At 40.2% G+C, this 16,272-nt stretch overlaps 1 protein-coding gene across 2 annotated transcripts; it reads right to left on the reverse strand.

The window, feature by feature from the left end:
* Window positions 1-956: 956 nt before the first annotated feature.
* LOC104095778 (ras-related protein RABC2a-like) lies at window positions 957-6,550 on the reverse strand. 2 transcript variants are annotated; one of them, XM_009601983.4, is made up of 6 exons: window positions 6,049-6,310; window positions 4,416-4,484; window positions 3,791-3,856; window positions 3,082-3,203; window positions 2,486-2,614; window positions 957-1,290 (listed from the first exon to the last, which is right to left on the reverse strand). In XM_009601983.4, exons 1-6 carry the CDS (start codon window positions 6,200-6,202, stop codon window positions 1,183-1,185), a joined length of 648 nt encoding a protein of 215 aa, XP_009600278.1. In that variant the 5' UTR covers window positions 6,203-6,310; the 3' UTR covers window positions 957-1,182. The 2 variants fall into 2 exon arrangements, with proteins under 2 accessions (XP_009600278.1, XP_009600285.1); XM_009601990.4 differs by lacking the exon at window positions 3,791-3,856 and having other exon boundaries at window positions 6,049-6,550.
* Window positions 6,551-16,272: the final 9,722 nt, after the last annotated feature.

Genomic DNA, 16,272 nt, shown 5'->3' on the forward strand with positions numbered 1-16,272 from the left:
CGACAACAACAAACGTACCTAATATAATCCCACAAGTGGAATTTGGGGAGAGTAGTCTGTGTATGCAGACGTTACCTCTACCTTGCGCAGATAAAGAGGCTGTTTAGACCCTCAGCTCACACTCAGCTAGTACAGTCAAATACAATAGTACGTTTGCACATATATAACTGCTTGGAGGATACTGCTACAATTAATTAAGCTCTATTCCAAGAGCATCCACATCCTAATTGACGTACGTATATAATTCGTTTTCATCCTACAAATTAAACATTTTAGTATTTTACTATGAGTATACATTTCCTTAAGGGACGTTCATAGGATCATGAATAAACTTAAATCCCTTCTTTCCAACCCGTAAAGGTCTGAATAAGTATGATATAACACTATTTTTTATGTATATAAGTATAGTCAACACTTTAATTTCCATATATAATGCGATATATTGGTTTAATGGATGTGTGGAGGCAAAATATGCAAGAAGCGGAGCCAAAACTTCCATGGGCGGTGCCACAGCCGGCAAAAGTGTGCTGATATTTGCCACACTGAAGGCTTTGAAAGTGGCCACTGTAAAGGCTTTTTCAGTCGCCGCTGCAACTGCACCAATCCTTGCTAAATCGTTATAACCTCATGAAAAATAATGAAAGGGTTGCTCAGAAATAATGGATGTTGTTTTCGTGGTAAAATGGTTGTAGTTAACCTCTTTGATGGCTATTGTTAGTGGAAACTTTAAAAAAAAAACGTTCACCTTTCTTGGGGAGTCTCTGTATAAAAAGTAATATTTGACCTATTGTACACAATATTTCGACAAAGGGTGTTCAACTAACCATCCTTTGTCGACTATAACTCCGCCCCAACGCCCAACACACCCTTCGGCCGCATATTAAGGAGATTTATGAACATGCTAAAAAAAAAAAAGATGTGGCAGAGAGCAAAAGAATGATGATCTTCCAGGGCAATTAGAGAGAACGCACATTTGATTATGAAAAAACACGCATAAATCAGCAATTTGGCCAATATGAACAAAGAAAATGGAGAAAGACACATGACCATTTTATACACTGAATTTATATTACCTTTTCAATAGCAGCACTAAAATAAAACGAAAATGTGACATTTACTGCCCCCATCTAGTGCATGCCTTTGATAAATTTGTCAATGGTTGGACCTAGTTTTGGAGAGTTTTCATGAGCAACAACTACTCTGTGCTGTTTGGCGTTCTTGTTTCTGTTTCAAGATATTTTTCTTCCCTGGAGCAGATCCTTCTTCCAGAAGACTTGGTACCTCCATTATCTGGGTACAGTATAAGATTAACAAAAAGGTGAATCTTGAATATCTATTCAACAATAACAACAGCAATATACCTAGTGTATTCCTATAGTGTGGGTTTTTGGGAGGGTAATATGTACGTAGACCTTACCCTACCTTGTGGAGATAGAGAAGTTGTTTCCGATAGACCCTCATCTTGAATATCTCGTCAACATCTAGAAATGGCCGGAAGGCATGTTCTTTTGTAATTTTCAAGTAATATATTATAGTTTGTTTAAGTGTAAAAAGATGTCATGGCTTTTGGAATACTTGCACCAATAGATTCTTAAAACGTCAAGGTATTCCTTGTGTCATGAAACAAAAATGGGTGAATGTAAATTAGGACAGGAAACAGTAGCAACTCAAAGTTAGGGAGACAAAGGGAACAAAAGGGAAAGAAAAAGGAAGTGACAACAAGTTTCCAAAGTGTCTACACCAATCATCAATTTGGATTTTGGTTGGGGTAATGGGGATTTCCATGAGCATAAATAAACTTGCTTGTCATAATCTTCTGTCAAAGTCTATATAATGAAAACACCAGCAAATATCTCATTAAGGTAACATTTTGTAAAGGTTTTCCATCAAAGGTCAGTTAAAGCACCTATAAACTGATCTAATACCAATTACCAAACATCAATATTTTTAGATCTGTATCCACCATGATATTAGTTTGAATTTGATTCGGATATGAATATAAAGAGATGGTAGATACATTTTCTCATTCATAAAAGCGATTAATTTAAGCCTAAATCCTAAAATAGGAGAAGACTCACAATCCAATTTTATAATGCCAAAGTGACACCGTATTCAAATCACGAGAATCAGTATATGTTCTTGAATATGTCTAGAATTAATTCTTGCATATCTACTTCTATTTGTTTTATGGGTTGGGAAAGGTGAAGATTTTCAAGAAAGGGAATCATATGTCCTTGACTGTATTTGCAATTTATTTACATATCGACCAAATTTATGAGGTGCAAATTCTGCAGATTTCTATGTCAGTAGCAGACATCCAAACTTAAGGAATCCTTCTCTTTTTTCTTTTTTTCTTTTTTAATGTTTTTCTCTATTGATATCTCTGGGCTGATAAACCTTTTTTCTTCAATCTGTGGAAAGGGTATTGGGGCCATGACAAACATCTCTTCTGAATCCTACGGAAAGAGTAAAGGAGTATCATTACCTTTAAGGTAAGCTCTTCAAAGCATTGCTCTACATTTGCTCGGGTTTTAGCACTGCACTCAAGAAATAAACTTCCAAGCTCTTTTGCTAGAGCAACACCTTCCTCCCTGCTCACAACTCTCTCAGATTCCTGAAATTCCATGCTAAAAAGAATCAGCTAAATAGGTCCTATAATTCATCTAGATTTATACAAGCATCAAATAATCTTATAGTGAATGGAATGAATGTAACTGCTAATGTTAATGTTAAAGGTACCTATTAACACATGGATAACAAGAGCAAGATACATCAAGGGTAGAAAAAGAGTACGTCCACGAAGTGAGTCAAGACATGCAATTTATAGATCATATTTGGTTTGCATATATAGGCAGAGATTAGCCTACAACTCAGCTCCTAAACGGAATTAATACTGTATATTCATGTTTAAAAGGTGGCCTCATTACTCGTTTTCGCTAGAGCATTATATCAATTGTCTATCAAGAGTGATGGTTTCCTATTCTAAGAACCTTCTCAAGCAAACCAGACGCTGCAGCAGGATAAAGTGCACTCCAAGCATTCAAGATCGTACACAAGCATATTCACTCTCGCAGGACTTACTCTGTCAGTTTTGTTTCCAACCAGCATCTTGATACAATCCTCATTAGTACAGTAAAGCTCCACCTCTTTTGCCCACACATCAGATAGGTTTGTGAATGTGTCTCTCCTTGTCACATCGTAAACTGTGATTTATAGTAAAGGCGATCAGATATTATGAACACAGAAAAGAAATGCAATGACAAAGTATTGCATAACAAATAATGCAGGAAAATGCTTCGTTTGTTGATGCAACTAGGAAAGCTTAAGTTCGTTGACAAGTATTTGAAGATTATCCGGATTAAAAATGAAAATTCATCATTTGCATGTCATCATATGTTTCCATTAGGTGCTCGTAAGAGCCAATCAACAAACTCAGATAACGGGACTTAGGAAGACGACAGTCAGTTCACATTTCTGTTGCAAAAAGCTTCTAAATGTTTGTAATGAAGATGCTCATTCACAGACACTTTTTCAGTGTACTTTGCTGGACAGAATTCCAACAGGGAAATATAGAGAAAGAAATATCGAGTGATATCCTAGGGCTTACTGTAATAAAACTTTTGAAGAGTTCTAAAATCATCCACTCTAAACAACAAGAGCATTCTCATCTTGGTACGATGTAGGTTCCTTAAGCACTAACATTTCATTTAGAAGCATAAATAGAATTCTGAAGACATTGACATGTAGCCCCTCTAGCATGGTATGAAATATTTCTTCATTCATGACATACCAAGAATGATTCCCTGAGCACCTCTGAAGTAGGAGTTTGTCAATGTCCTGAACTTCTCCTGTCCAGCTGTAGAAAATATGCTAAGAAAAGTCACAAGCTTGCCATGGCATCTAGGCAAACGTAAAAGGCACATGCCTTTATGATGTTACTGAGGAAGAGATGATGCAACAATTTAGGTTATTATGTTGGAGTAGAACAATGACAGAAGTTATGTCCGTGATAAACTTCTATCATCAATTTTGTTAGAAGTTAAACTCTAACATTCTTGAGATTAAAGCAGAGCATTATAGATTTCATTTCACTGGCAGAGTGATCCCAGTTTTGCTATATTAACACAATAACTTTAATTCAAAATCCAAAACTGTAACAGCCTTTGTGCGCCAAGAGTATATATAGGAAGAAGATCAAATTCAGCAGGTCACTATTGACGAACAATCTTACTATGGTCTATATTACGGGAAGACATACTACCAAAATAAGCACATGAATTCACGGTGGCATCATACAGGAAAAGAAACAGAAAACCATTGGGGAAGAAATTCCAATGGTCTCCAACCGTCTTTCAAAGCGTAATACACCATATTCGTTAAAGCCTTAGCTGTTAGAGAATACAGGAAAATCTTACCTGTGTCCCAAACGGTAAGCTTCAATCTTTTCCCACCAACAGTGAGCGTCTTGATTTTAAAATCGACACCTAGTCATTAGGGAAAAGAAACAGAAAACCATTGGAAAGTCGAGTTAGAGAGAAATACACTATCATTTAAAGACCTCTAACTTAGCAATCAGCGAGATAGAGACAGAGAAGTAAATAATTAAGCTCAGTTAGTTGAACTTCTAGCTTGCTTCTCCTTCTTCTTCTCTTTTCTTTTTAGATTTACTTGTTCTTATATTCTTTTGCTGATCAGGGTGCTCTCCTGAAGATTTTGTACTTAAGCATCCTAATCCAAAATTTTATTATGAACAACTTAACATATTGTTCGTTTCTATATGTGAAACAAATAGTATTTTGACATTATTTTATACCACATGACATATTCGAGGAGTCAATTCAACCCAAAGAAAGCAAAAATTGATACTTGGTATGGTTAGATGGATGAACAAGGACTCAAATGAACTAAAAACCTATGTTGCGTGGACTCTCCAAAATGTTGCCGCACCCGTGTCGGATCCTCAAAAAATATTCTACTTTTGGAGGATCTGACACACACCCGAAGACAAGACATTTTCGAAGAATCTAAGCAACATAGCTAAAACTTCAATCCATGACCTGACATAGAAAATCATGAACGTAACAGTGAAACAGAAATTTAGGATGAAGCAAAGCAACAAGCAGCCATCACATAAGATGGAGAAGGTTGAGTGCTGCATGAAGAATATGATAAAATATTCGAGGCAATTAAGAGTCCAACACTAAATTAAAGCTTCTTGACTACCACAGTCCACAAGGAAGGACCATATGTGTACATAAAACCACTATAAATCACTCAACCAAGAACAATAGGGAAATTAATCACAGCCATTATTTTATACAGATGTTCAATTTAGATGCTTAAAAACAACAGCTACAGATCTAGAAAAGTTCATAACAACGTACGATAGGATGCAGAGTATTAGGTTTTCAGCAACAACTAAACTTTTTCAAGAGAAGTATATGCACAGTTGAATTCAAACTCCGAGCTTTTATGCACACTTAATCACTGAAGATCATAAAATCCAAATTTTAGGAAAATATCAAATCATAAAGCTAGACAAAAATGCAAAATACTATATTTACACCAGGATGAAAAATATATACTCCTTCCGTTCCAATTTATATGAACTTATTTCTTTTTTAGTCCGTTCCAAAAATAATTAGCCCTTTCTAAATTTGAAAACAATTTAGCTTAAACTTCTAATTCTACTCTTAATGAGAAGCTTTTATAGCCACTTTTTGACTTGTTTAGGACCACAAATTCCAAAAGTTTTTGTTTTTTCTTAAATTTCGTGTCCAGTCAAACAGGTTCACATAAATTGGAACGGAGTGAGTATTATTTACACAATCAAGTCATCTAAATACTAGTTGAAAGTATCTATATATTTTACTACAATAGATATAAATTGATACGTCAAAAAATATAGCACGTCACCTGTTACAACCTGTTAGAGAACTTAAATTATTGAATACTGGATTGAGATAAGTTTAATTTGAGCAATGTTCATATTTGACAAGACCCTAACTAGTTTGGATTGAGAGGTAGCAGTAGCAGTAGTAATTGTACCAATGGTAGGGGTAATATCGTCAATAGCATTAGAAATGAAACTAAGGAGCAAGCTGCTCTTGCCAACTCCTGAATCACCGATCAATAATATCTTAAAAGACAAATCATAGCTGCTGTTGCTGCTGTTGCTCTGCGCCGCCGTTGATGATCCCATTACCTAACACTCTCTTTCTCTCTCAATGAAAAACTCTCTCTCTCTCTCTCTCTCTATATATATATATATATATATATATATATATATATATATGTATGTATAGGTTTTGGAGAGAGAGAGAACGGCAAGCTGAAGAATGAGGACAATGTCATTGTTGTCATGCAAGTTATGCTTTTATTCTTTTCTCTTTCTTTTTTTTATTCTGCTGAGTAGCAAATAGAGAGATTCATTACAGAACATGATTCTGTTTCTGAGTGACACGCATTGCACCTGAGAGGTGGAGTGGCATTGAGGTAAATAAAGAATGAACCAGGGGTGAAGAGTTAGTGCGATTGGGCTCCAGCGTCGTCTTCTACTCCAAATCAAAATCTCTGTGGTATTGGGTTGGACCCAAGACGTTTTCTTGTGTAGGAAATTACGCCGGGTGGATTTTTTTTTAGAACAACGTTTATATTATGACCCTGTTAAGAAAATTTCATTAAATACCCTTGTTATCAGAATTTTGAAGTCACTGACAGAATTTTTCCGTATAAATAATTCTGATGATTGACATATTTGTGTCGAACCATAGTGATCACTATATGAAAATGTCTGGCGATTGCCTTTGTAAATCCCGGTGATGACCATACGAAAATTTACCATGTTTTGTTGCAAATCTTGATAACCACCATATGAAGAAATTTAGTGACTGCTATGTTTTTATAGCAAATCTATGATCACCATATAAAAAAATTTGGCGATAGCTAGGAACGCTTTCCAATGGAGAATGGAATGAAGGCAAAACTATGGAAATTGGAATGAAAAAGATTTGAAAATAAAGTTTGAAATAATAAATAAGGAGGCTATTTATTAGTTTTACAACGACGGTTCAAAACTGGTAATGGCCGACCGTTGACTGACGCGCATTAAATACTCGAAAAACTGTACCGACGAGACGTTTCGGTCACTCCTGTTGCTTATGTCACGACGATTACGTCATGATGTATCGAGGTGAAGATCGAAGGCTCAAATCGTTTCTTGTCATTACTCTCCAAAAACTGAAGGGACTATCTGTATACGGTCAAGATTTTGTATGGTTAATCGAGACCGAGAAGGATAGAGATCTAGCGAGATCGAAGGAAGCCTCATAAGTCGAATAACAGAAAGCCGAGAAATCCGTGATCGAGCGAGGATTATGGCGGAGATCTCGGCATGTATCAAGTCAAGACCGGTTGATTAGCCAATTAGGAGATTTCCTTCTGTATTTAGAATTGTACCATATGTAGAACTACTCTAGTATATAAAGGGGTTCCAATCATTTTGTAAGGGGAACATTCACGTATAACAAAATAATATATTACATTTTCTCTTTTAAGCTCTCTTATTCAGTTGTTCAGTTCTTGCATTTCAATAATATACTCAGTTGGTTCGAGGGCGACCTAGCTCGAAATCACATATCCTTAAAACCACTTACAAATTTAATTGTTATCTGATTTTAAGGGTAAACAGTTTGGCGCTCACCGTGGGGCTAAAGATAATAGTGATTGTCTGGTGCTAATTTTCATAACACACAATGTTTTACACTTGTTCTTGTACGCGTTTTTGATTCCAGGATCAGCATGTCGAACTCTCGAGCAGTACCCACACACATCGATAATGGCCTTGGTTTTCATGGTGAAAATGACAACGTAGCCGCCGCCCCAAGGAAATGAAGTGCCTCCAGTTGACCTCGAGGGAGCACCAGTTGCAGACCCCATCGACGTCAGTTCCCATGATGCCCTGAATGCAAATCTGGGCATCGACCCCGAAAATAGCGTTCGCAGAGACGTTCGATCAGCCGGTCAGAACGCACAGGGCGGCGAAGAAGGCGGAATCAGCCTTCGAATAATATTCGAAATGTTGCAGTCTCAACAAGCTGCAATAGCACAACTTCAAAATCAGAACCACGCACTGAGTATGGTCGAACCCGAGCCATCACAGGAAGTTGTTTACAGGGACGAACCAGTGCCGGGGAGGTCAAATGTGAATGAGTCAGGGACCGACCCCGGTATCTTGAAAATATTCTAGGAGCTGACAAAGCGAATTGAATTGGGGGAGAAGAAGATTGAAGCGAATGACAAAAAAATGGAAACATATAACTCTCGAGTTGATCAAATTCCAGGGGCACCACCGATTTTGAAGGGTTTGGATTAAAAGAAGTTCGTACAAAAGCCATTCCCTTTGAGCGCAGCTCCTAAGCCCATTCCGAAGAAATTTTGCATGCCAAAAATTCCCAAGTATAATGGAACTACCGACCCCAACGAGCATGTCACTTCTTACACATGCGCAATAAAGAGGAACGATCTAGAGGACGATGAGATTGAGTCTGTACTGCTAAAGAAATTAGGAGAAACTTTATCAAAGAGGGCGATGATATGGTACCATAACTTGCCACCTAACTTCATTTATTCTTTTGCCATGCTCGCAGATTCCTTCGTTAAAGCACACGCCGGAGCGATAAAGGTCGAGACTAGAAAGTCGGACCTCTTCAAAGTAAAACATAAAGACAACGAGATACTCAGAGAGTTCGTATCTCGGTTCCAAATAGAGCATATGGATTTGCCCCCGATCGCCGATGATTGGGCCGTTCAGGCTTTCACTCAAGGCCTAAACATATGAAGTTCGGTAGCCTCACAATAGTTAAAGCAGAACTTGATCGAATATCCAGCTGTAACCTGGTCCGATGTGCATAATCGGTACCAGTCAAAGATTAGGGTCAAGGATGACCAGTTGGGGGCTCCTTCTGGGTCCGTTTATCCAAACAGGACCATCGATAGAGTTAAAAGGGATATTGACAGGGAACCATGGTCAAACAGAGATCGATATCAGCCATACGGTAGAGATCGGAGAAATAACGGGCCTGGACGCAACCCCGTTCGAATTGATAGAAGAAATTATCGAGGACAGAGCTCTCGAGGGCTCATGAGTAAGAGCGGTTTCGACAAAATTGTTGAACCCAAAGAAGCACCACGACTATCGAAATACAACTTCAACATTGATGCATCAGCTATTGTATCGGCCATTGGGCGCATCAAAGATGTCACCGGTCTGAGTGATTTGGAGGCTCCGAAGAAGAGCTCGGGCGAGGCTTCCTCGAGTTTTAAACTGACCAATCAATTTTCGGCCCCTAGTGTCAATCCTAGGCATAAGCGAACAATCGTTATCACGATTCCAGAGGATGCCCGGGTTCTTGTTGCCCCCGTAGGGGTGGCTAGATACCTCCAATGTTTGGTCACGGAAGAAGACCAAACCCAGATGCATGAGGTGGGAGCGCCTTGTCTTTTCAACAAAGCCCAACATGCCCTGAACGGGGTAAGTTCATATTTTCTTTGTCAATTTTCATACTTATACTTTTCTCCCCTTGTATAATTCCTTCTTTCTATTTTTGTAGGCTTTTGTGCTTCATCACGAGGCTTTCTTCAGATCCCGAGGGGAGATGAGCCGGTACGAAGCCGAAATCCGAGGGCTTACTGAGGAGAGAGATGCCTTCAAGCTTCTTAGTGAGCAGAGAGAAGGGAAGCAAAAGGACTTCGGGATGAGCTAGAAGTAGCTGAGAAAGAACAAGATGATCTGGCCGAGCAGGTAAAAAGAATCTTTGAAGTTAATGACACTAACTCGGGCGTGGTGGCTAACATTTCGGTCCCACAGGTCCAGCGAAAGCTCGATGTGATCGGGCAGCTTCGTGAGGAAGTGGACGTAGTGAAAACGGAGGCCGAGGCATGGAAGAAGAACATGGACCGCCTTGCCTCAGAAAAGGAGGTTGCCCGAGCTCAACTGGCCTTGGCTGAGACCCAACTCTGAAGCTTGAAAAAGAAGGCCTTGGTGCAAGCTAAGAAAATTGAGGAGTTCCAATCTCGGTTGGGTTCAGCAACTTTCGATCGAGAGAGGCTGGCCATAGAACTTGCAGCGGCCAAATCGAAGGTTGAAATGGCCAAGGCTAATGCTGATGCAATGGTGGCCGTCTACCGGTCCGACGCTGAAGCTGCTCAGGTTCGAGCAAAAGAGGTTGCCGAAGCTGCTCGGGCTCGAACAAACTGGGTTATCGAGTATGCTAAATGCCAGTCTCGAAGGGAGACTCTCGAGGAGATCCATGCTCGTGGCTTCAATCTTACAGCCGATCAAGAATGCTAAGGAGCTTGAAGCTGAAGCCAAAGTGTTGGCCTTTCCTGATGATGATGATTCTGGGAGTATGAGCGTATATGAAAGCGAAGAAGGCCTCGAGGGCGAAGATGTTTCTTCTGGAGAAGACTATGTCCTTTAGGATTAGTATTTTTTTTGTTTCTTTTAAAACCATTTCGGTCTTTTGTAGAGAAATTTGATAGGGCCATGCTGTCCTTGTAAATGATTTTTGACATATATATATATATATATATATATATATATATATATATATATATATATATTGCTCGAACTCGAAGTAAAGTAATCCTTAGATTTTTTATTTGAGCGAGGATGGTCTCTCGAACTCAAAGCAAAAAACAGCCCTTAGGCTTTTGTAAAAAGATTGTTTATGACTTTCTCCTCTTTTCGGCTTGAAAAAGTTTTTTATCATTTGTATTTGCAAAACTTGTAATGCCTTAGCATAAAATAAGGAATTGTTCGAGAGTTCGAACAATTTTCTACTCATTAGAGTTTTCGAGGCTTGATATTATCGAAGCCTTTTATGATTTTGTCGAGGGTAGCCTTTTTAACTGGTTTATGAAAGAATTCGAAAGCCTGTTTTGTTAAGGAATTTGGACGTCTTCGACCCGTGTTAATTCGGCCATAGACTCTTTAGTTCGGGATTTGCCCCTTGGGATTATTTTCCAGTTTTACTTCGAGCATGCCCGAAGTGTCAGTCCTTGAGTGGGGTGGTCGTGGTCAATAAAAATCGAGGGTTGCCTATAAGGTCTTATGATCTCGGAGTTTTAATAATTCGATCTCGTTTATTTTTCGGACGATAGTCCCCAAACGTGGGGGTAATTATCCGAACTCTGGTTATGATCGTCCCTTAAGCCTGTTTACATAATAGATCGAGAGTATGAAATTGTAAAGTAGAAAAACTTTTCTAAGGCATAAGATATCGGTAAAGAAAAATACTTCTCTTTATAAATGATTATACATGCGTACATGTTCTGTTCCAGGACTCGAGTAAACTATGCGGGCATGGTTCGTTTGACCGTTTGGCCCTTACAAATTTTTCCTATCGAGACCATGCTGCCATGAAGTAACTTCCTCGCATCAAAGTTGACATTCGAGGGCAATGCCCCCCAGTATTTGAGGTTGATTGTAAAGAAGCCTCGGATACTGTTGAATTGTTCTAAGTTAGCACGATCAATGGTTGCCTCATTAAAAACCTCACTGGAAAACCTATTTGGGACAAAACCGGTCTAAGAAAAAAAGAGTGCAACGCGTGCTTTCAGACCTAAAGGCTTCGTGTCAAAGAATCCATCGTTGTTTCTGGTCGAACACCTGCAAGGGTTAGTTTAAAATATAAATTAAAATGAGAGAGGTTGTACCTTAGCAGTAGTATCGTTTTAGCTGCGATATGTTCCAATTGCTCGGGATTTGTTCACCATTGATTGTGCCGAGCTTGTAGGATCCTTTTCCGATGATTTCGAGAACCTGGTATGGTCCTTCCAAGTTCGGACCCAGTTTCTCTTCATTCGGATTTCGGGTGTTGAGGGTGAATTTTCTTAGCACCAAGTCCCCAACGTTAAAATGTCGAGGATTGGCTCTTCTATTGTAGTATCTTTCGATCTGCTATTTTTGGGCAGCCAATCTGACGAGAGCGGCTTCGCTTCTTTCGTCCAACAATTCTAGGCTCGTATTTAAGGTCTCGTTATTCGACTCATCTATTGCATATCAAAACCTGATGCTAGGTTCTTCGACCTTGATCAGGATCAGAGCTTCGGCGCCATAAACTAACGAGAACGGTGTTATTCCGGTACTGGATTTCGATGTTGTGCGGTATGCCCATAGAACCTCGGGTAGTATTTCTCTCCATTTTCCTTTGGCATAGATTAATCTCTTCTTAAGATTTTGGATGATGGTTTTGTTGGTCGATTCGGCTTGTGATCCTCAAGAAATTTAGTTACTTTGCTGCCGATGAATTGTTTTCCATTATAACATACAATCTCGGAGGGCATCCCAAATCGACATATGATGTGGTCCCAAATAAAGTCTATGACTTCCTTTTCTTTGACTTTCTCGAAAGCTTGTGCTTCAACCCATTTAGAGAAATAATCAGTCATAAACAAAATAAACTGAACCTTACCTAGGGACGATGGGAGAGGGCCAACGATCTACATTCCCCATTTCATGAAGGGCCGTGGGGACAGGACCGATTGAAATAGTTCCCCGGGTTGATGAATCATAGGCGCATGCCTTTGGCATTTGTCGCATTTTCGAACGAACTCCCTTGCATCCTTCTCCATATCGGTCCAATAGTACCCTGTTCTGATTACTTTGTGGACCAGCAAATCGGCACCGGAATGATTTTCACATGTGCCCTCATGAATTTCCTGTAGGATGTAGTCGGTAACTCCCGGTCCTAAACATATTACCAACGGTCCATAGAACGTCCTTTTAAATAGCGTTCTGTCTTCGGACAAAGTGAATCGTGTTGCCTTTGTGCACAAAACTCTCGACTCCTTTGGATCTAATGGAAGCTTCCTGTTCTTTAAGTACTCTATGTATTTGTTTCTCCAATCCCGGGTTAAACTTGTGGAGTTTATCTCGGCGTGACCTTCTTCGATTACTGATCTCATGAGTTGTACGACAGTCCCCGAGTTGAGTTCGTCATCTTCAACCGATGAACCTAAGTCTGCATGAGCGTCAGCCTCGTTGTTCTGTTCTCGAGGTACATGTTGCAAGGTCTATTCCTTAAATCAATGTAGAGCCACTTTTAGTTTATCCAAGTACCTCTGCATTCGATCTTCTCGGACTTCAAAAGTCCCGTTAACTTAGTTTACCATGAGGAGGGAATCACACTTAGCCTCTATGATCTCCGCTCCCAAGCTTCTAGCTAGTTCGAGACCTGTAATCATGGCCTCATACTCGGCCTCATTGTTAGTCTATTTTTTAGTTCTGATAGACTGTCTAACTATATTACATGTGGGTTATTTTAGTACGATGCCTAGTCCGGACCCCTTCGCGTTTGAAGTACCGTCCGTAAAGAGGGTCCAAACTCCCGAAGATGTACACAATTTTATCAGTAGTTCTTTTTCAACCTCGGGTACGAGGGCCGATGTAAAGTCAGCCATAAAGTCCGCCAAGATTTGAGACTTGATGGCGGTTCGGGGTCGATACTCAATATTGTACCCACTGATTTCTACGACCTATTTGGCCAATCGACCCGAAAGCTCGGGCTTGTTCAAAATATTTCGAAGAGGATAAGTTGTTATAACACATATTAGATGACATTGGAAATATGGTTTTAGTTTCCTAGAGGTGCTTGTTAAAGCAAGCGCTAATTTTTCTAAGTGTGGATATCTAGTTTCGACCTCACCTAAGGTCCGACTAACATAATAGACAGGGAATTGCGTACCTTGCTCTTCTCGGACCAGGACTCCACTTACCGCTATCTCCAAAACTGCCAAGTACAAGCAAAGTTGTTCGTCCACTTTCGGGGTGTGAAGCAGCGGCGGGCTCGATAAATACCGCTTTAGTTCCTCCAAGTCATGCTGGCATTCCGGAGTCCATGCAAAATTGCTCTTCTTCTTAAGCAGCGATAAGAATCGGTGGCTCCTATCTGAGGATCTCGAAATGAATCATCCTAGGGCGGATATCCGCCCCGTCAGCTTCTGCACGGCCTTTATATTATCCACTACCGTGATATCCTCGATAACTTTAATTTTATCGGGATTGATCTCGATTTCCCGATTGGACATCAAGAAATCAAGAAACTTGCCCGAGCCAACTCCGAATGCACACTTTTCGGGGTTGAGCTTCATATTGTACTTCCTCAATATATCGAAAGTATCCTACAAATGCTTTAAATGGTCCTCTGCTCGCAGGGACTTAACTAACATGTTATCAATATAAACTTCTATTGATTTTCCTATTTGTTCTTCGAACATTCGGTTTACTAAGCTTTGATAAGTTGCACAAGCATTTTTAGACCGAATGGCATTACATTATAACAGTATATACCGTACTTAGTGATAAACGAGGTGTTTTCCTGATCCTCCGAGTTCATCTGTATCTGGTTGTACCCGGAGTAGGCATCGAAAAAACTGAGAGTCTCGTGGTCGGCCGTGGCATCGATCATACGATCGATATTAGGCAAAGAAAAAGAATCCTTGGGGCATGTTTTATTCAAGTCTTTATAATCTACACACATTCTAAGTTTGTTTCCCTTCTTAGGTACTACCACTATGTTTGCTAACCATTCGGGGTACTTTACTTCCCGAATAGATCCTATTTTCAGAAGTTTGATTACCTCGTCCTTGATGAAGGCATGTTTGACCTCGGACTGGGGCCTTCTTTTTTGCTTCACCGGGCGGAATTTAGGGTCCAGGCACAGTTTGTGAGTGGTAATTTCTGGTGGGATCCCTGTCATATCGAGGTGGGACCAAGCAAAGCAATCTGTGTTAGCTTTAAGAAAATGAATAAGTTTTTTCTTGAGCTCGGGGGTTAACCTCATGCCCAGGTATACCTTTCATTCGGGTTGATGCTTAGCCAGTGTGACTTGTTCTAGATCTTCGACCGTTGACTTTGTGGCATCGGAGTCATCGGGAATTATGAAGGATCGAGGGATCCAGTAGTCGTCATCCTCGTTGATCCCTTGCTCCTGCAATTGGGTCGAGGTCGGTGTCTATGGTTTCTATTTGGCCTCCTGCTTTCCCTTCGAATCTGATCCCTTCGTTGATGAGAGTGCCGATACCGCTATCACTTCATCGACTAAAAATATCTCCTTGGCGGCGGGTTGCTCCCCGTACACTATTTTGACTCCCTCTGATGTCGGTAACTTCAGAACTTGGTGAAGGGTCGAGGGTACTGCCCTCATATTATGGATCCACGACCTTCCGAGCAGGGCGTTGTACCTTATGTCACCCTCGATCACATGGAACTTTGTTTCCTGGATGGTCCCGGCCACATTCACTGGCAAAGTAATTTCACCTTTGGTGGTTTCGCTTGCCATGTTTAAGCCGTTAAGTACTCAGGCTATGTGCACAATTTGATCTTGTAGGCCAAGCTGTTCTTTGACCCTCGATCGAATAATGTTGGCCGAGCTACCTAGATCAATCAAAACACGTTTAACTTGAATTTTATTCATAAGGACAGATATTACTAGTGCGCCGTTGTGGGGTTGTAAGATCCCCTCTGCATCCTCGTCATTGAAAGACAAAGTCTCTTCTGGTACGTAGTCTGGAGTCCGTTTTTCCCCACTTGCAATCTTTCTTCACCTGGTCAAGGAGGCTTTTGGATATCGAGCATATATATCTCGATACAGGCTCGCATCGACCCGGAGCCAATGAGGGTTTCTCGACCTTAAAGTCGGAATCAATGACACACCCCCGGGAATAAGTTCCTCAGGGCATGGCTCCACCACTGGTTTCTCGCCGGCCGGCTGAGATGAGGAAGCAGCCTCTTTCTGCAAAACAGTTTTAGATGTTTTGGCCATTTAGTTTTTGTGGGCAAAGAAGAATGGAGATTGAAGTATTTGGTGTTTTAGGAAGAACAAGCAAAGAAACTCAAAAACCTGAAGATAGGAAGCTTTGAGAAGGCAAAGAACTATGGAAATTGGAATGAAAAAGATTTGAAAGTAAAGTTTGAAATAATGAAGAAGGGGGCTATTTATCGATTTCACAACAACGGTTCAAAATTGGTAATGGTCGACCGTTGACTGACGCGCATTAAATACTCGGGAAACTCTACCGACGAGACGTTTCGGTCACTCCTGATGCTTATGTCACGACAATTACGTCATGATGTATCGAGGTGAAGATCGAAGGCTCAAATCGTTTCTTGTCATTACTCTCCAAAAAATAAGGGGACTATCTGTATACGGTCAAGATTTTGTATGGTTAATCGAGACTGGGAAGGATAGAGATCTAGCGAGATCGAAG

Source organism: Nicotiana tomentosiformis, chromosome 2 (assembly GCF_000390325.3).
Source record: "Nicotiana tomentosiformis chromosome 2, ASM39032v3, whole genome shotgun sequence".
Classification (NCBI taxonomy): domain Eukaryota; kingdom Viridiplantae; phylum Streptophyta; class Magnoliopsida; order Solanales; family Solanaceae; genus Nicotiana; species Nicotiana tomentosiformis.

Bases quoted from the DNA above. Each gene is read 5' to 3' on its own strand.
- LOC104095778 (XM_009601983.4), bottom strand. From the start codon at position 6,202: ATGGGATCATCAACGGCGGCGCAGAGCAACAGCAGCAACAGCAGCTAT. The intron at 4,485-6,048 runs GTACAATTACTA...CCTAATGACTAG, and splicing joins CGATATTACCCCTACCATTG to GTGTCGATTTTAAAATCAAG. The intron at 2,615-3,081 runs GTAAGTCCTGCG...ATGGAATTTCAG, and splicing joins TTGGAAACAAAACTGACAGA to GAATCTGAGAGAGTTGTGAG.